Source organism: Parus major, chromosome 4A, assembly GCF_001522545.3.
Source record: "Parus major isolate Abel chromosome 4A, Parus_major1.1, whole genome shotgun sequence".
Taxonomy (NCBI): Eukaryota; Metazoa; Chordata; class Aves; order Passeriformes; family Paridae; genus Parus; species Parus major.
Genome location: NC_031772.1, coordinates 18,366,457 through 18,386,057, shown reverse-complemented (window position 1 = coordinate 18,386,057; position 19,601 = coordinate 18,366,457). Strand labels below are relative to the sequence as shown.

At 47.6% G+C, this 19,601-nt stretch overlaps 1 protein-coding gene across 1 annotated transcript in view; it reads left to right on the top strand.

The window, feature by feature from the left end:
• The window catches only part of LOC107203705 (vascular endothelial growth factor receptor kdr-like), a 71,344-nt gene that overhangs the window by 11,928 nt on the left and 39,815 nt on the right, over positions 1–19,601 (top strand). Inside the window, exons 5-7 of the mRNA XM_033514175.1 lie at positions 2,968–3,118; positions 5,830–5,935; positions 13,681–13,789. Of these exons, the coding sequence (XP_033370066.1) occupies positions 2,968–3,118; positions 5,830–5,935; positions 13,681–13,789 (366 nt within the window). The remainder of the gene's footprint in view (positions 1–2,967; positions 3,119–5,829; positions 5,936–13,680; positions 13,790–19,601) is intronic.

The following is a 19,601-nucleotide window of genomic DNA, read 5'->3' as shown; positions in this document are numbered from 1 at the left end:
TGGCTGAGGGGAGCAGGGCCTGGGGAGGGCCATGGCTGAGGGGAGCAGGGCCTGGGGAGGGGCTGGGGAGCCACAGTGGGATACAGAGCGAAAGAAGGGGATGGAAAGAGCTGCCCTGGCAGTGCTGGCAGTGCTGGCAGAGGGATTTAGACCCCCAGGGATAAGGGTTTGTGCACAATCCCTGTCCTGCTCAGTCAAAGCTCTGTGTGGAGGGGGAGGCAGAGAGAAACTCGGCCAGGGGCACCCTTGGTAACACCAGGCTCTGGGCTCAAAACCCTTCTGCAGGTGAGGTCCTGTCCACTGTGCAGGGGCCAGCCCTGAGGAACCAGCCAGTCTGAGTCAATCCCAAATGCCAGTCCCACTCCAGAAACCAGCTCTCTTCACAGCTCTTACCACAGATAAGATCCCGACTGTAGAACTCTGAAAATACGGTGTGAGATTGGCAGGAATGCAGGTGCACCACAACAGGCAGACTAACATTCCTTTTATACCCCCTACATTACTACAAACCACCAGAGACAGAATGAAAATTGCCATTTAAGAGCTTTTAACCTATTAAAATCAGGTTTTCATCACCCATGGAGGCAACTGCTGCAGACAGGATTTGGCCCAGCCAGGGGAAGGGCAAAGCTTGCAGGGGCACACTCAGAGGTGGAATGGCCATGGCAGAGGGTTGGAAAGGTTTCATCCCAGGAAATATCTCCTGTAGGAGATATTTTGCCCCCTAAACCCTCAGTGCTCCAGAGCCAGCAGCCTGCAGGGAGCACTGCGGGGTGTGGAAGGGCCCTGTCCCCATCCTGGACACCTGAGCAGGGTCACCTGCAGGGTGACACCACCTCCACCTCTGCAGGAGAAAGGCACAGACAATAGGAAAAATTCTTCAATCTCTGAATTTGTGCCCACAATCAGCCAGCTTCCCACCCTGTGAACGAACAGATGGGGAGGCGTTTCCCCTCACACTTAAAATAATTGCTTGATCATAAATAATTATTATTTCAATTGATGAATCATTTGGACTCATTTTAGGTCTCAAGTCATACTTAACAGTGCCATAATTGTGGCATGAAGAATTCACTTCTCACTCCTGGTCTTGTTAGAGTTGGAGCAAGTTAAATTATTTTTTCTTTTTCAGAAGGACAATTTAAATGCCAGTCAACCAAGAATATAGAAAAACGTCCTGATATTAAATGTTTGTGATCAGTCCTTGTCTCCCCGTGCTCTTTCACACACACAAACACCAGTCCCCCTGCCCAAGTGTGTAAAGCTTTATTGTTACAGCCCAAAAATCAACACTTGAGTGACTTTTCACACTGAACTTCGAGTCTTTCTTCAAGTGAAATCACACTTGTGAGGTCAGCCCAGACATGTCAAAGCCAGGATTTGAGGCTGAAAAGAGAAATGTCCGAGATAATAAAAAATGTGCTTCTCCCTCTGGGGAGAATTTACAGAATTCTTTTTATGATCAGAAATAATTTACTGATGGGAAATGAGATGCAAGCTAAAGAAATTCAGTGTTAGTTCCAAGAGTTTGTCCTGTGAGTTCCTCAGGAATGTTCAAGCACGTGGAATCCTTCGGCTCAGCTCAATGGGAGCCACACCAAACAGGGGCCAGCATTTGGGTTTCTCAGGGGAAATGTAAACCAGGACCTCCTGAAGGTCCTTTGAACAGCCAGTGTTTTATGACAGGATGGGATACGGCTGAACCTACTCCAGTCAATGCTTCCATGGGGTGGAGAAGGAAATACTGATGTGTTTTCAGGCACTGGTGAGGTCAGATCTTTCAGAGCCTGACCATGAGAAATGCCAAGTGAGAGTCCCAACAAGGCACGGGATCAGCCTGGTCAGTGCTCTCCTAAAAGGGCTGGAAGGCAAAGAAAGACTATTTTTTAAAAAGAGGGAAAGGGCTCAAGATTGATGAGGTGGGCAATAGCTCATATTTACATATCTGGGGGCCTCCCTGACAGCAGAAAAAAATAAGTTAGCCCAAAAAATAGAAATCTAATCTCCATTCACTTCCCAGCTTGTCAGAAGGGCTCGGTGCAGAGCAGCCTCCCTTGGCTGCACAGGGGTGTCCCACACTGGGACCCCACCAATAAATCTGTTTGATTTCCTGTTATGAGAAGCAGACAAAGAGATCCAGCCAGGGATGGGCAGAGCTGTCTGCACAAGGGAAGAGCCTGTGCTTTCACCCCAATCTCAAAGCCACCCTGTCCGAGGTTAGCAAAAGTTCAGTTCACTTTGGGGCTTTTTTCCCGTTATTCCTCCTTTCTGTGCCTTCCCGTGGGAGCTGGAAGGAGACAGGACAAAGTGTTTCTTTCCTGCTGGCAACGAGCAGCCCTGAAAGTGTCACAAAAAGAGAGATTTCCAGTCTGAGGGTGTGATCTTGCAGCTCCTCCAGATGTGAGTAATGCCGTGACATTTCTCATGGCATTCGTTGTGGTTGGTGAGAATTTCTTGGCATTTCTCTCCAAGTGTTTTCCCCACACCTCTCCTTCCTCGCTTTCTTCTCCCTTCCATCCAGTGCATGTTACACACACAGAAAAGGAAAGACATCAGGTGAAAAAGATGTTTTTTCCCAAAAATCCTGAGGAGCTGGTGCCTGATGAGGTTCCTCTCAGGAGGGGACATCAGCCCTCCAATCCCATTTTGCCCACAGCCCATGGGCTGATCTTGATCCTGCAGCCCTGACCAAGAGATGTTCCATGGCATGAATTTTCCAGAAGCCCAGCAGGTCCCCAGCAGCACTTGAAAGGGATTGGGATGAATGTGGTAGCACTGCAATGTGTTTTGTGAAATACCACAACCAACACCCTTGTTTCTGTGAAGGGATATTTGCAGAACCGCTGGGAATTCCCCACAACATCAGGAGCCTCACTGGATCATCACTTCTCCCAGCAAAATCTTGCAAAACCTTTTATGGATGTAAATTTTCTCATTTGCATTTTTGTGGCTTTTTTTTTTCTTTAGAGAGACCCAAGATCTATGAAAAGGAGACTGATTTTGATAAGGTTGTGAAGGTGGAATTGAGAAGCAAACACAAAATCTCGTGCACAGCAAGCGGGAACCCCGAGCCAAGCATCCAGTGGAAGTGGCAGCCCTGCAACATCACAGACACCCTGTAAGTGATGTCCCCATCGATGAACGTGTTCCAGTCAGGTTTGCTTTCTACTCCATCCTATTTATCTGAGCTAAAATCACAATCAGAGTGAAGATTTCCAGGGTTTCGAGCCCAGCTGGCATCTGGTTGTGTTTGTGCACCTTGTGCATTACCTGAATTGTGTTAAATAAGTTTAAAGTGACTAAAGATCATTGAATTTTCCTTTACCTTGACCAACAGTGCCCCTCTGACTTTCCTTGGCCCTGTTGAATGCTGTGAATACTTGACAAAGGAAAACCAGCAGGATTTGTGGGCAGAGCACCTTTTGCCTCTCAAGAGCTTTTTCCAGATAATTTCCAGACAGATTTTTGGCTTCCTTAAATCCATATGTGATTCATGGCAGTTCTCAGTCTCCTGGGGCAGCCTCAGTGAAGCTGGGAGAGGGAATTGTGTCTTACTGGGGACCCTTCTGTGCTGCAGGTTTTGCCAGCAAAGTCATTGGGTCAGAGGTGCCAGAGAGGAAGGAGGCCAGGGAAAAGTGGGATGCCTTTGGAGATTTTCCTAAGGAGACATTCCCCTTGCTCCTGCAGTTCCCTGGGCAGAGGGGTCTGCAGAGAGAGGCCTTGGCTGGTGCCCATCCTTCCCTGGTAGCTCCTGGGCACGTCCTGCACAGCCCTGACCACGTCAGCTCCTCCCTGCAGTGAGAGGGATGAAATCGGGTTTTCCACACATTTTAAAAGAAGGAAGACAGATCTAGAAAGCAAGGGAGAAAATTGCTGGATAGTGCCTTATTTTCTCACTCATTTTTTGCTGTGAATGGCAAGCCATGAGAGAGGGGGAAATTGGGGAGAAATCCTTTCCCAGGTTTTCTGTACAGCACAGGGATGTTGGGTGATCCAGCCCCGGCTCGTGTGCCTGCCCCAGGGAGGAATCCCGCAGTTACCCACCTTTTTTGGGAATAAACTCAGGGATTTGATGGCTTTGTTGGCTCTGCAGGGCAGCAAGAGGCACAGGGCTCTGCTTGGGAGGGGTTCAACAAGAGCAGAGTGGAAACATCACATGGAAACAGATCCTGCATCCTTAGGAAAGCCACAGAGGTGACCCAAAATCTTTTCCAGACCTGTCTAGGGGGAGAGAATTGGCCATGAGTGCCAAGCTCAACCAGATCCAAATCAGTGACCTGGTGGCAAAGGACCTCACATAACCCTTGTTGCAGCCCTCTGATTTTATCAATTTAAATACAATTGCAGAGTGGCTCTACCTCTGCTGGCCCCAGGGGCAGCCTTATCTCGCTGCAGCAGAAGCTGGAGGAGGATTCCTGTGGGAAATGACACAGCCCCCATTTCCTTCTGTTGTCTGACTTCCTCTCTCTCTCTTTCTCTCCCCCCACTCTGCCTCAGCAGTGCCCTTTGAGTCCCTGAGCACCAGCATTGTTCCTTAGAGCTGGGATGTGATTTTACTTCCTCTCAGCTTTTCCCCTTCATCCTCAGGACAGGATTGTGCCTTGCAGGAAGTCCCTCAAGATCTTCTAACGAGGCTCTTCTGAGAGCTGCAAAGCCTCCCCTGACCCAGGGAGTTGCCCCTGTGCTTTGTGTGGCTTTGGCAAAGGCAGGGCTGATTTATGGAGGAATTTTCTGCAGCATCAGCGCCTAGAAAAGTCAATTTTACCTCCTGAAACCCTGTGGTTTCTCAAAGCATTTCTAGGAGTGAGAAGAACTGTGTCTCTGCTTGGTTTTAACAAGTTGAGGAAGACAGAAAAGTTTTTTTGCCCTGGATAGTGCAATTGTTCAATAAAGAACAAAAGCTGTTTACCATTAAGGTATCTCTGTTGCAGCTTGCATACTTTGAAAAAAAAAAAAAAGGTAATAATAATGGAGGGAAGATTTCAAAGGTTTAAATAAACCTTTAAGCATGCTTAAAACATGTTTTAAACATTGCTTAAAACAATGTTTTACCAAAACAAAGAGATTGAATAAAACTGATCTGAAGGGAAATCTTTTGCTAGAGGTAAATGCTACAGGATAGCAACTAAGGCATAAAGAGTTATTAGTTATTAGTCTGAAGTTATTTAATAAATGGATAGAATGTCTGAGAGACTAGGGGACCTGCAGAAAATTTTGGAAGACCTCATTTCACCTTGAGGAAAGGACACAAATATCTGAATTTGCATGAAGCAGCAACACCTGGACCTTCCCACACGATGTGTTACACACTCTGCTCCTTGCCCATATTCCAAAATGAAGATTTAGAAATGTTTTCTGTGGAATGTGCAGCATGAAAGGGACCTCCTGCTGTTCTCTCCCAGTATTTATCCGTTCTACACCCTCAGCCCACAGTTTTTGTTAGAAGCTGAGCACAGACAAACACTCAGCAACATCCCCACAGTTTGGAGGGACTGGCATTTTCAATTTGGAAATATAACTTACATTAGCCAGATAAAAGTCCCATTATTCAATTAACTGTCAGGTATTTTCCATTTCTAATCTTTGCTAAGATTGGGGGGTTCACTGTTGGTCAAACACTGATTTTGTTTGCCTCTGTCAAGGTGCTTTGTAAATAATTTTGAAATGTTGCAAAGAAGGAATGGAGGAATTTCACAAAGAAGTAACAGACTCCAGCAGCAGCACTTAGGAGTATTTAAGACCAAAGATTATTGTCTAAGATTGACATTTTCTCTCTCCAATACACCCCCCTGCTTGCCTGGAACATCATCTCTGCTTTTCTACCTCCAGGTGCAATCCTGAGGGGCCAAAAGTTGAGGTTTGGGAGAACACAGTCATAGGAAACAAGATCAGGAGCATCGAGAACACCCCCAAGAGGCTGGGGGATAAACTGAAGGTAGGTGTGGGATGGCCTGGGGATGATGTCAGGGGATGCTCACCCCCAGCTCGTGGTTCCCAAGCTGCTGAGGGTTCTTAGCATGCTTGGAATTCCCCAGCGCTGGGATCATCCCAGATCTCTGCTGTTTATGAGTGCTGGGGTTTGGGAATGATGTCACACACCCTGTTTAAACTCTCCCAAGACTTCTGGGTCAAAATCTTCTGTTTCCCTCACTCTTGAGAAAGTGTGAGAGTAGTTCAGCTTGAGGGGTGCTGTGATGTGAATGCTGATAAAGACTCTGAGTTCATGAAACACTTGGAGGGCTCCTGAGCCTGCCCCCTTTATCCTGCCCCCTTTATCCTGCCCCCTTTATCCTGCCCCCTTTATCCTGCCCCCTTTATCCTGCCCCTTTATCCTGCCCCCTTTATCCTGCCCTCTTTATCCTTCTCCCCTTTATCCTTCTCCCCTTTTTCCTGCCCTGTTTTCTTTACTCCCAGCACCAGGAATGTGGTGCCAGTGCCACAGGTACCTGCTCTGATTTCCAGAGGTGCAGGTCTCAGGTTGAAACACTTCCCTGGCACAATGAAAACCTTCCTCAGACACTTCCCTGCCTGCTCCCCTTTCCAACAGCACTGGGATCACCCTGCCTGTGTGATCTGCAGAGATCCCACCAGGAATTAATTGCCTGTGCAGTATCCCTCACTCTGGTGATCCTGGATGATGTTCCACACGTCCAGGCTGGGAATCTGCTGTGGATTCAGGATCTCCTGGCTCTCCTGGGCTCTGGCTGGGATTACCTGCTGGACTTGCAGGGGTTGCTGCCTCCAGGAGTGGGTTTGGAGCTCCAGCTTCCCAGGTGGAAGTTCCAGATGGTTCCATGTCTGTTCCTGCAGGGTGCTGGGCGCTGCTCTTCAAATCCTGCTTCACCTCTGAGCATGGGAGAATTCTTGAGTTACTCCCGTGCTTAAAGTTAAGCACAAAGCTAAAGTGCTCGTCTGGACTGGGTCCAGACGAAATCAGCATCTGGCAGGATCAGTGCCTCAGCCATCTGCTCTTTCTCAGGGAAACTTCCCAGTTCTAAACATAATCCAAACCAGAGCTCTGAAAACATGGAGCTTGGGCTGGGAAGGAGAAAATCAGTGTTCACCCTCATTCCCAACTTTTTCCATTGCTGGGAGATATTTATAAATTGGATTTATTTAGATGGCATAGTGCCCCTTAAGCTCTGGCTTTAATGATTCTTCAGGGATTCTACATCTTAGGTAAAAGCAACCCCCTAAAAGTGCTAATTATTTATAAAAATGGAGGTTGGTGACATTTACCTTCAAAGTTTCTTCTTTTTTCTGAGACTTTTTGATTGCTGCATGGGCTGACAAGAGCTTTGAGACTCTCAGAGCTGCTGTTTGTCTCCATAGATATAGATGATAGATAGATAGATAGATAGATAGATAGATAGATAGATAGATAGATAGATAGATAATCAGCTTTTACATATTTCATTATTAAAGTTACAAGCTACACAATTTCACAATTTATATTATATTCATTCTTTTTCTCCTGGGCTGACAACACAGTCTGAGGTGTTTCCTATTAATTCTTGTGTCCTGATTAAGATTTATTGAAATGAATATAACTAAATTACAGCAATCTCAGGTTTCACTCCCTCCTTATGTTGCAGACAGTTCCTCTCCTTCCCCCTTGATGAAGTTCAAGGCTCTGTGTTAATTGCAGACTTTATATTATAGAATATAATTTTTTTTAAAAGTCACTGAGGAACAAGTCTTCAGACTTTTCCATGAGTTTTTTCAGTTGTTATTCCCACCAGGAATGGAATAGACAGGAAACAGCCAAATCCATTCCCAGCATGTCCCAGCAATTAATTCACCTTCATTGACCAAGGAGGTGAAGAAATAAAGATGCTGGAGTCTGAGCTTTGAGGAGCTGTGTTAGGAATGTGGGATTGGCTGAGCTCAGGGATTTTCCTGTGGGATTTGAGCCTGTCCCATGAGCACTGGAGTCTTGGGCAGAAGGTGGAATTCATCTGGGCTCTAGGATTTGTCAGCACCCAAGGGTTCACCCTCGGGAGCTGCAGCAATAAAAGCTGGTCCAGCCACATGTGAAAACTTGCATTAACTGTTTAGAGCTGCTAAAAACATGGGAATAACTCCCCTGGAATCACCAGATCCAGAAGTTTGCCCAAAGCAAGCTGGCAGGGCAGCAAGAATGGTTTTTCTCAGCAAACCCCCGGTGCTCTTTGATCACATGAAGCTCTTCAGACATCTCCTGACAGGAGTGCCATGTAAAATCCAGCTCTCTTGTCATCATCCTCATCATGATTATTACATGAGTATTCCACAGACAGAAAAGTGAATTTCACCTCCTCCCACCTTCCTAAGAGTCTCATTCCTGAGGAAAAGCACGAGGCTCTGGTTCAGGTTCTGATGCACTTCAGTGAAGTTTTGGTCAAACAGTGGTGGAGGCAGTTGCACTGTGATAGTTTCATTTTTCCTGGGGTTTTGACTCCGTGTTGAACTTCTCACTTTGGGATTTAAGCACTGCATGGCTCCTCTGAATCTGCTTTTTCACACCAGGTGTAACACCCGTGACTGCAGGAACTGCCTGACTTTTCAAGTCACAAGGAGCTAGGTTGCTGTTTTATTTTCTTTCCTGTTAGCAAAATAACAAACTGGCCTGAGCTTGGGACCAGCAGAAGGGAATAGCAAGACTCATGCATAATTCAGTCCTCACTGGGGGGTTCTTTTCATCTCTTTTCTCCCTTTCATGTCTGTATGAGAGTGGCCAGGCCACGTGGGTGTTTCTGCTGGTGAAATTCACAACCACTCAAGAAAACTGACCCAAAAATGCCAAGATTAGACCTCCTGAAGGAGCAAAAAGACTACATTAGAGCAGTGGGATGTGTGTGGTGAGATGTGTGTGAGCAGCTCAGCCAGGCTGTTCAAACCTGTCACTTCAAGGAGCTTCTCCAGCCCTGTCACACCAAGGAAGGGGACACAGGGATGGCGTTGGGACACAGCAGCCACTGCCTGGGATCAGCCCAGGTGTGTCAGGCACTGCCCAGGAGCACCTGGAGCTGCCCTTGCTGGCTCTGGTGAGAGCCTGGCCAGCAGCAGGGACAGCAGAATTCACCCTTTGTCTTCCCTTGACCTCCTAAATTTACAACCACTCAAGAAAACGAACCCCAAAATGCCAAGTTGAGACCTCCTGAAGGAACAAAAAGAACAAAACGTCTGCAGTCACTGGAGGAAGGAGCAGGGAGTGGTGATTGCTCAGGACCAGCCAGGATTCACCCACCTGCTCCAGGTCCCTCCACCCCACAGCTCCTCCAGGGACACCTCAAGCCTCCAGTTAGCCCAGTTCCAGCCCAGTTAGCCCATTTTCCTGACCACCCAGCTCTGCTCACGCTGAGGAAGGCACCAGGGACACAACACCCCCTGCCAGAGGTGGGAGAAAAGCTGGAAGGTCTCAGCCAGCTCCCAGACTTCTCACTCATCCTCAGCCCATCCTTTAGCATGTTTTGAGTGAATGAACTCCAATGCTGGATCAGGACTGTCAGCCTATGCAAACAAGTGTTCTGGTGTGCCACTCAAGTGGATGGATTAGGAGTGAGTTGAATGCTTTCTGTGCAGGGTCCCTGCTGAAGTTCCTGTAATTCCACTTCCCTGCAGCCACCTCCAGCCCAGCTCTGCCAGACTCAGACAGCTGAGAAGTTTTCCACCCACGTTTTCCACTCCTCATCCTCGCCCACAGAGAGCTAACGAAGTGAAAGAGGAAAGATTGTTCACTAAAGCTCTCGGGGAGGGCAGGGATTAGACAAAGGAAAGAAAAAGCAAGGAATAACAAGAGATATTAATTCATGCTGGCTCCAGCTTAAAAAAGGTCTCGTTGCTCTGTCCTTACTACAAGATGTCTTAAAACACTCACAGTGCACGGCTGGGGAATGTTATTTGGCTGCTTCTAAAATAACTTATTTTTATCAGTTTGGGAACATTACATATGGACTTTATTGAACTATTCCATCAGGAGTTGTCCCAGCAGCAAGCTCTATTTACTTGTCAGAGCTGTTCTTCAGAAATCAGTCATTTTATTCCTTTGCTTATTGAGTTTTAAACTTAGTTTATTCTTCCCTAGTAATTATTTATTAGTTAATAATCCCTTCCTTGGGCTCACAGTATTGGGTGGCCTTTAGGTTAAGTAATAGGAAATGGAGTCCTTAATTCCAAATCCAAGCCTGGGATGTGTTTGGTATGCAGTGAACTCCCAGGATCCCATCCAGCTCCCACTAGGAAGATGTCTAGACACGACATGCCAATAATTTGTTATTAATTAGGTTCATGCCAGCGCTGCCTGCGCAGGAGCTGAGGGTGGGACAGCCCTGTGGCAGCTGGGACTGTGTCCTTGCTGCTCACAGGGACAGGGAAATTGGGAACTGCACATTTCCAGGCTCTGAGTGGTTCATTGATGGCATTTGCAGGGCAGACACACAAAGTTTGAAGGCAATTGCAGGATTCACATCAATCGTTGTTCAGCTCAGCAGAGAGTGCTGAGCTCTGGGTTTTCTGAGCAGCAGCTGTGGGGTGAGCCCTGCCTTGATCATGGAATCACAGAGGGGTTTGGGGTGTGAGGGACTGAGAGACCCTCCAGTGCCACCCCAGCCATGGCAGGGACACCTTCCACTGTTCCAGGCTGCTCCAAACCCTGTCCAGCCTGGCCTGGGACATTCCAGTGATCCAGGGGCAGCCCCAGCTGCTCTGGGCACCTCTGCCAGGGCCTGCCCACCCTGCCAGGGAACAATTCCTGCCCAAAATCCCATCTATCCCTGCCCTCTGGCACTGGCAGCCATTCCCTGTGTCCTGTCCCTCCATCCCTTGTCCCCAGTCCCTCTCCAGCTCTCCTGGAGCCCCTTCAGGCCCTGGAAGGGGCTCTGAGCTCTTCCTGGAGCAGCTTCTTCCCCAGGTGAGCTTCCCCAGCTCTCCCAGCCTGGCTCCAGAGGGGCTCCAGCCCTGGAGCAGCTCTGTGGCCTCCTCTGGACTCACTCCAGGCTTTTCTACCCTGGCTCTGATTCCAGGAGTGGAAAATACTTCTCCAGGTGCATGGATAAGCACACACAGGGATTAACCCCTCTGAATTTTTCCACTGTCTACCAAAGGTCCCCAGATCCTGGGATTGTGCCCCTGCAGAGTTTGCACTGTTAATAATGGGAGAACATCCCTGAGTTTGGGTGCTCAAGTTCAAACCATTTCTTCATTAGGGATGGCATTTAGAAGAACAGAATCCTTATCCTAACCTGCCACTGTGACCAAACACACACAGATTTTAAATCTCAGCTACCAAACCAACCAGGATTAGGTTTGTTTGACCACTGAGAACTTTATTTCAGAAGTTGAAAAGATAACTGGGATTTACCCAGGAGCACCCAGCTGGAGTGAAAGGTTGATACAGAATGATTCCATGGGATTCATCCTATAAGAAAATCAAACAAAATCCTGAATTGCCAGCTCTGGGATCCCATGTAGATCTCTGCTGGATGCTGCTGGTTTAAAAGTCACAGTTTGGAGGGCTCTGGGAGGTGCCAGCTGTGGGCCAAGTCAGGAAGGTGCCTGATCTCTGGTGCTCAAGTGTGTGATGAGCTGGGATCCAAGTGCACAGCCATGACTGGAGCATCCAAACAAGAAAATTACTTTCCCTCTGTTCCTCAGTTGTTGTTTTTTTCCCCAAGAATTTGTCCCCAGATTGTTTCCCACTGTCACTTACCATCTTTTTCACCTTCATATCTAGACACGACTGAGATTAGCTCCAATGAGGTCTCAGGATAGCTATTTGCTTTTTTTGTTGGTTTTGTTTTCCCACTGCCCTGCCAGACTTTTCCTGAGTTATGGGGATGGAGATGTCAGCATCTGTCTGTGTGTGTGTTCATGAGCATTTACCTCTGGGCCACCAAGCAGCTTGAGGCATTCCATCAGTGTTTAGAAGAGCCACAGTGTCACCCCTAACACTTTGGACAAGTCCCAAAATGGATATTTTATGATTTTGCCTGGCTCTACAGCGTTATCCTCCACTTCCCAGCTAGAGCTGTCACTTAGAAAGACTAATTGCTGTTAAAAAGCTGTCCAAATGTATCCCCTTCTGTCCTCAGCACTTACATTTCTATTGGCTTTTGCTCTTTCCAAACATGAAATGCTCAGATCCAGCAGCCATGAGGAGAAAGCTGTTGGTCCTGATTCAGCAGGAATTCCAAAGTGCTGCTCAGGGCTCTAAGATGTGCTGGTTCCCAGCCTGTGGCACTGGGCCACTGCTCCAGGACCAGCACCAGGAGGAGGAGCAGGCTGCTTTCACAGGCAGGCTGATTTTATAGCCAAGCTATTTTCACATCATAAATCACTCAGGACTGCACAGCTCTTTCTGTGGTGGACGCCAGAGGGAGCTGGGTTTGCTGCTCTCCTTTTTCACCCCTGAATTTGGGGGTTCCCCATTCTTGTGTTTGGTACCCACAAAAAGTGAAGACTTTTCCACTCAGCCCTTATCCTGCTGCAAATGCTCACCATTCAAATGTGAAATGCACATGGGATCAAAACCTTTGGAACTCATTTCCCTGTGGGATTTAAAGTGCCAGATCTCAGCAAATCTTAAATAACTCAAAAAGTACATCCCACACAGCTCTAGACACACTCATGGGGCAGCTTTAGGAGGGGTAAAGGAATGTCTTGTGCGAGTTTAGTTTAGGATATTAAAAAGAAAGTCCAGAGATGCTTCTGTGCACTTCAAAGAGCTCTCTGGAGATAAGGACAAAGGGCCAGAGGGTGTTATGAGTTTTGATTCTCAAAAGCCTTAGAGAGGATGGCAAAGAAAGCGATATTTGTTCCAAATGTGAGGGCTCAGAGCTCCTCAGGTGAATGGCTGCAGGGGAAGCAGAGGAATCCTGCCAGAACATCTCTGCCTTGGTGGCTCAGGCTCTGTTTTCCTGCTCACACTCCAAAGGAATACATGGAATAATTAAAGGCACGGTCTGTGGATATTCCTGGGTGAGCCTGAGAGGCTGCACCGTGACAGGGACAGGGCAGTGCCTCACCAGCAGGAGCCTTGGGAGGTTTAAGGAGCACAAGTTCTTAAGGAAGTGTTTGAGTTCAGCCCCAGGAGTAACAGAATCACCTCCTCCTCCGATGTGGTGAAGCTCAGGACAAGGGCTCCTTCCTTCTCCACCATCCTCCCTTCCTGCATTTGCCAAGCGTTGCAGCCCTGGCAGCTTCTCCAGAGCTTCTTTCCTCACTGAACAAGTCCTGTACAGCTCCAAGGAAGGGTTTTGGAATCAAGGGGCTCCCAGCACATCATTCCCTCCCCTCTCTGAGGGGAAAAGCAAAATCCTGCAATTCCCCTTGTACCACATCCATGGGAATTACCTGCTTCCCGTGCAAATGGGGATATTCCCCACATAACCCACAGGTGTGGGACTGTGTCTGGATGGATCCTCCAGGCCCTTCACTTCAGCTTTTTGCTTGATGTTGTCACAAAAGACCTTGGCAGTTTCTCAAAAGAGGATCCCGTTTTTCATGGGTAAGACAGGGAAAAAAGGAAGGTTTAGGAACGAGGAGGGAAGAGAATTAACTGGGCTGAGACACGAGAGAAAAAAAGCAAGTAGCAGCACTTGGCTGGGACTTTCACCCATTCTTAACTAGAAACAACTTTCTTAACAGCTTTCCAACCCTAGCACACCCCAGAGCCATTCCTTGTTCTCTCTTTGTGGGCAGATCGTGAGCACCCTCACCATGGAGAACAGCAGTGCCTCGGGGATCTATTACTGCGTGGCTTCCAACAAGGTGGGCCAGGAGGAGCGCAGCGTCCAGTTCTACGTGTCAGGTAAATGCACAAACCCCTCACCAAAGGCAGCTGCTGCTGCTCTGATTCCCCTGGGAGTTTCAGACTCCAGGCCATCCCTGTGTGTTGTGTTTTGGAGGCTGCTCACCCCACACGAGGCAGGGTCCAGCTTGGTGGGACATGTCCAGCCTTGGCCCCGAGTCCCTCTCTCTGTGCCTTAGAGCAGCACTGGTGACATTCCAGCGCTGTCCTCAGGAAACCTCTGGCAAAGCCGAGGCTTTTGTGGTGTTCCAGAGGCCTGGAGCCTCTCCCTGAGCCAGGAGAAAGGTTGGACTCAGGAAATCAGCAGCAAGGTGAGCAAGGCCAGGCTCCAGCCCAGGGCTGATGGCACCGTGGCACTGGAGCCCTTTGCAGCCCCCTTTGTGCAGGGAGGAAGCTCTCCAGAGAACACAAATCCAAACAAATATCTGCTTAACCTTTCAGCACAGGAATTCTTTAGGAGTGAGATCAACATCTACATCAAGATGGCAGGTTTTTAAAAAGAGAGGAGAGTCCAGGGACAGCCTTGTTCAAGTGCTCACCCAGAACAAACTGAAACGTTTCTGTGCTCAGAACATTTCTGGATGAGTGGATGTTGGCTGGCAGGATTTGCATCAAAATATCGATTTTTAGAACAAAGAGTGCAGAAGTGTCCTGGCAAGTAAATGTCTGATTCTCACTGCTTGGTTCCTTGCCCATGAGCAAGCTGGGAGGGCAGAGCTCGCTCGTGGCAGGGATCTGCCCTCCTGTGCCTCCCTTCCCTCCTGGGTGGTTTGACTCCATTGCTCCAAAGGAATCCAGCACCTTTCAAATCCTCCTAAGCAAAAAAAGGGTTCACCAAGCACTGTTCCCATTGGAGTCAATAGAAAAATGCCATCCAAAAATAATGAGGCAGGAGCCATGGAAGGGAAAGATTTCACCTCCATTAGAGGTGACAAGAGACAGGAGAGGCTTTCAGTCTCCAAAAAGACATTTCCCAAAGCTCTACCTCTTCTTTACTCAGGGAAATGCCCTTCAAGGTGCATTTTTAGGAGATACAGCTCAGATATCAGAGGTTCCCAAGATGTCCAAGGCAGGCTGAAGACCAGTTATTAATTTTACTCCTCACCCCTTCCAAGTGTTGAGTGTCCTGGGAATTCAGCCAGCTGTTAGGTCTGGGTGGGTTATCCAAGCTCTTCACAGAACTGCCACACTTGGTGACTAAACCCAAAGAAATAAGCCATGAGCATAAGGTCAGATCCAAAGGGTTAGATCATCCCATGCACCTTGCACAACTCTGGTTTATTTTAATAATAAAGTTATGTAGGGGAGTTTTTTTTCCACCCACGGTGAGCTAATATTTCAAATTTTTTATTTTAAGATCCATCCAGCGATGTTTTGAGACTCAAGTGTTTTAATCATGCACTTTGAATTAAGAAGGAAATGAATCACTGGGGGAAATTACTGACAGTGGTTATGGTGGGAATGTTTCCACCCAAGCAGACCAGGAGGTGACCAGGGCTTGGCAAGACAGATTTGTTCCAGTCTGTGAAGGGAAAACTGGGAGCCTGTGCTGTTCTGGGGAAGAAGCAAATGCTGACTGAGCATGAGTGGCTTTTGGAAGTGCTGTATTTAAAAATAGTGATGTTTATGGATTAGAAAGAAATGAAAACTTTCTAAATGTGGCCTGGTGCTAAACTAGGTCATGCTGCAGCAGGGACCTGCTGTGGGCTTCCTCCACGGGAGGATCTGCTCTGAGTGCTGCTCCAGCAGGGCCAGGCTGTGGGGAGAGTCCTGCAGGTCATCCTCACACCTGGAACAGCTGGAGCAGGCTCCAGGTGACTCTCCCCAAGAGTTTTCTCCTGTCTCAGTGTTGAGGGATGTCCAGGGACAGCCTGTGAGGTTCCAGGCAGAGGAAGGCCAGCAGCACAAGGCTCTAAGCTGGTCACTTCATGATTCTGGCAGGTTGAACCTAAGGGCTGAGCTGAAGGCTGGGGCAGAGCTTGGGAGCAACACGTGGGACTTTGGGACACCTGGGAAATGTTTGTAGCATTTCACAGGTCTCTGCAGAGCAGCTGCAAGTGTGGCACACAATTAATTCAGCAATTTCCTGATTTTAAAGACCTGCTCTCCCATTATCTCCTACCAAGAAACAAGCTGCTGCTCCCTGAGCTGCTTTCAGACCTTCTGGCTGAATTGGGTTAACTCGTTTCTCCCTGGTAAGAAATCTGAAGATGACACAGAGGCTGAACTCCCTCAAATCCCTTTTCCACTGGGGCAGGGATGAGATGTTTTCTCAGAACAAGGCAGAACATTCCAGGGACACTTCCTCAGGTGTTGTCCAGGCTGCTCTCTGGGGATGTGCTCATTTCAGTCTGACGTTTTCACCACCACCACCTTCATTTCAGAAAAATTAATTTATCCCTGTGGAATAATTGTCAGCAACCATTTTGTTCTTCCACTGCAGAACCCCCACAAAAACTCCCACGGACACCAGAAATAGCACTGGGCTCTATTTTTAAATCATTTCTCTGCCAGCAGAGTTCATTTCATGGAGGGTCAGCAGGGTTTGGAGATCACTCAGAATCCAAACCTTATAAGGGGTCCAGAGTGAAGAGAAATCTCCTCCTGCAGTGACAGCCCCTCCTGCAGATGTCCTGACTGTCACTGTCCCTCTGCAGCCCTCTGGAGTCTCCCCTAAAGGGATTCATCCATCGTGTCCTGGCCTAACTCTTACTCTGGGATTTTTGTTTTGTGTCAATCCAATCAAGATGTGACCCTGCCTGCCTTTCCCACCACTGCTCCGACTGCAGGGTTCCCACTGGAGCTTTGGGTGAGCCATCAGATGCTCAGAAATGTCATTGTCCAGCTCCAAAGGACATTCCAAGCAGGCTGCAAAGTCCCCAGTGCAGTGAAAAGCTGCCCTGGTGTCCCCTGCAGGGATTCTCTGCCATGGACAAGTGTCATTTACCTTCTAATCTCTGCTCTGCACCTTGGAAAGGGCAGCTCCACAGAGCTGCAGGTCCAGAGTAAATCAAATTCCAGCCTTTGTCTGACTGCACTACATTCGGCAAGGCGGGATCCCACCCATCTGAAAACTCCAAATGTTCTGGGAATATAAATGAATTATGATAAGAATAACAAATAATAACCAAAGCCCTTTTTCCAAGGGTTTATCTGATTGCCAAAACAACCGAGAAAAATGGAGTTAAAGATTTCTACGCGAGAGAAAATATTGCATTTCCAGCAGGAGATAAAAATCAGCTCTCAGATAGCAGAACAATGGATGAGCTGGGCTGTTCTAGGATTTTGTGCCACTCCAAACTGCTCATTGCCAAGGTGTTGACAGGATTCCTGACAAGCACCACTGCTCCACATAGAGGGGCTCCCTCTTCTCTTCATCCCTACCCCTGACAACCCCCCCTGCCAAGCCCAGGGCTGGAATTTGGGTAAGAGCAGAAGTTTTGAATTACACAGATTATTGTGCAAAGCACAGGAAATTAAAAACAATTAATTCCTTGTAAATACAAATGGAGCCAGCCTTGCCTTTGATTTATGCTGCCTTTTTACCTCCCCCCAATGGCTCCTTTCCCTCTTTTGCCACAGAATCCCACACGGTGGAGAGGGGAATTCGCAGCTACTACTCTGTAACACAACACCAAAGACAAATGTTTGGTGACTGCTGATAAAAGGGAAAAAGCCCCGTGGTGCTTTCTTTTAGCCAACTTATTAGGAGCCTTCTAAAACACAGTATCTGTTCAGAGGGAGGAAGTTAATCACTGCTCAGGTTCAGGATTATGTAAGCAAAGCTGTCTGAGAGATGAACTGACTTGAAATGTGCTCTGCAAACTGCACTCGCTCCCCTGATAATCCAGGTAGGAGGAGAAAAGAGAGAGGAGAGCATGAAAAGATAGAGCAGAGCAACTTCTTTTTTCCTCTCTTTTTCCTTCCACTGCAATGAAAATCAATGAATATTCTATTGGAGCCGAAAGAGCTGCTTGAAAGGCAAACAAGATGGGAGAGAATAGCACAGGTTCCGGCTAAAAATATTCAAAATGCTAAATAAAAAATGCCAGGAGAAGGAATGATAAGAAAAACAAGCCAGGCCTCTGCTCCCAGAATGTTAAGTTGGTAGAAAAAAAAAAACCCTGGCGGCTTTCAAGTCCAGCAACAAAGCAAAACTCTGGAGCATCCTTCAAAACTCAGGGCTTGGGAATGGCCACATCCCATCCATTGGGAATTTACACCAAATCCCCCATCCCAAGCTGTGCCATGGCCAAGGCAATTTTATCCCAAGGCAGTTTTATCCCAAGGCAGTTTTATCCCAAGGCAGTTTTATCCCAAGGCAGTTTTATCCCAAGGGATGCAGCTCTTGTTCCGTGGTTTTGTTGGAGAGATTCAGGGGATGTGAAATGCTGCTCCTGCCACAGCCTGGTGTTTTCACTGGCTCTCAGTTTTCCCATTTAGAGAGGATTTGGTGGCCTCAGACATTCCCCCCCAGTGTTGATAAGCAGGATTTGGACATGTTGGGAGCACAGGATGTCAGGAGTGAGCAGTGGATGTGTCACACGAGGCAGCCTGAGCGTGCAGCTGGCACAGGGGGAGAGCAACTGAGCCCAACAACAGCCTGCAGAGAGCAAACTGCAATCCCAGCACAAGGAAAGAAGAGAAAAAATAACAATTTCCACAGCTGTGGCCTGAGGGGGTCCCTTCTCTTTTTGGATCTTTTGTGAAGTATTTCTGGTGCCAGTCTTTAAAAACCGTGAAGCAAAAGCGCACGGGTTCTCCTCCAGATGACTCGAGAAGAAGAGAGACTTTTAATCATGTCTGAAGGCTCCTCCAGGGCTCTGTATTTTATAGAATATGTGGTTTATTATAAGGCAGAGTGGTTATTTCAGCAGCCTCACTGTTTCTGCTCAGCTGTGCCTTCTGCAGAACTTTCTGCAGCAGGAGCCCCTGGCCAGATTCCAGGTGGGATTTGCAGGTGGTGAGTGCAGTGCACACTTGTTCTGCTTTAACTCCTGGACCTCTCAAAGTCCCACCCAGCTCATCCTGGCTGGAGAAAGCATCTCACCAACAGCTTGGCACTGAATCTTCTCTCAGATTTAGGGTAGAGCTGTTCCTGCTCAGAAGGTGGCCCAGAGTGAGCCTGTCCCTGGTTACACACAGAAGAGGTTCCTCATAACTCTTAGCTGTTTAAAACTCCAAACAGACACAGCAGAATTATTCCAGATCACTGTGGTTGTCCATGAACTTTCATTCAGCTGGATAGGTCCCTAAAATTAACAAAATCCAAAGGCAATAAAGGATCTTCCAGCCCCAATTTACTTGCAGGTCTCTGGCAGTTATTGCAGGGCAGGCTCTGGCCTTCCATTCAGTTTTTTCTTGTTTTCAAATGGATTCACTTCGCCACTTCAGGAAAATTGATTTTGTGGGGTTTTTTTTTCTGGGGTGAAACGTTGCTAAAAATATAGCAAGAAACAGCTCACTCTTTCATGGCTAGGTTGGAGTCATGACTCAGAGTATTTCTCTGCTAAATATAAAGGCCTCAAGGACTTAGACACCATTAGATCAGTTAATCCATCAGTGATCAAGTAAATATGCAGCATTCACATGTGCTGAAAATAAATATTGGCACAGTTGGAATAAGAGAGAGTTGAGGAGACTGTTCAGTGACTAAGAAGGTGTTGCTCCTGAGGGGCTGGGAATGGGTTTCTTTATTCCTCTGCAATTAATACTTCCCAGCCCTGACTGTGGAGAGGGAAGAGCTCACAAACACATTTATCCACTTGGATGGAAACAGCTCCTGATTAAACTCTCTCAGTCCATTAACTCC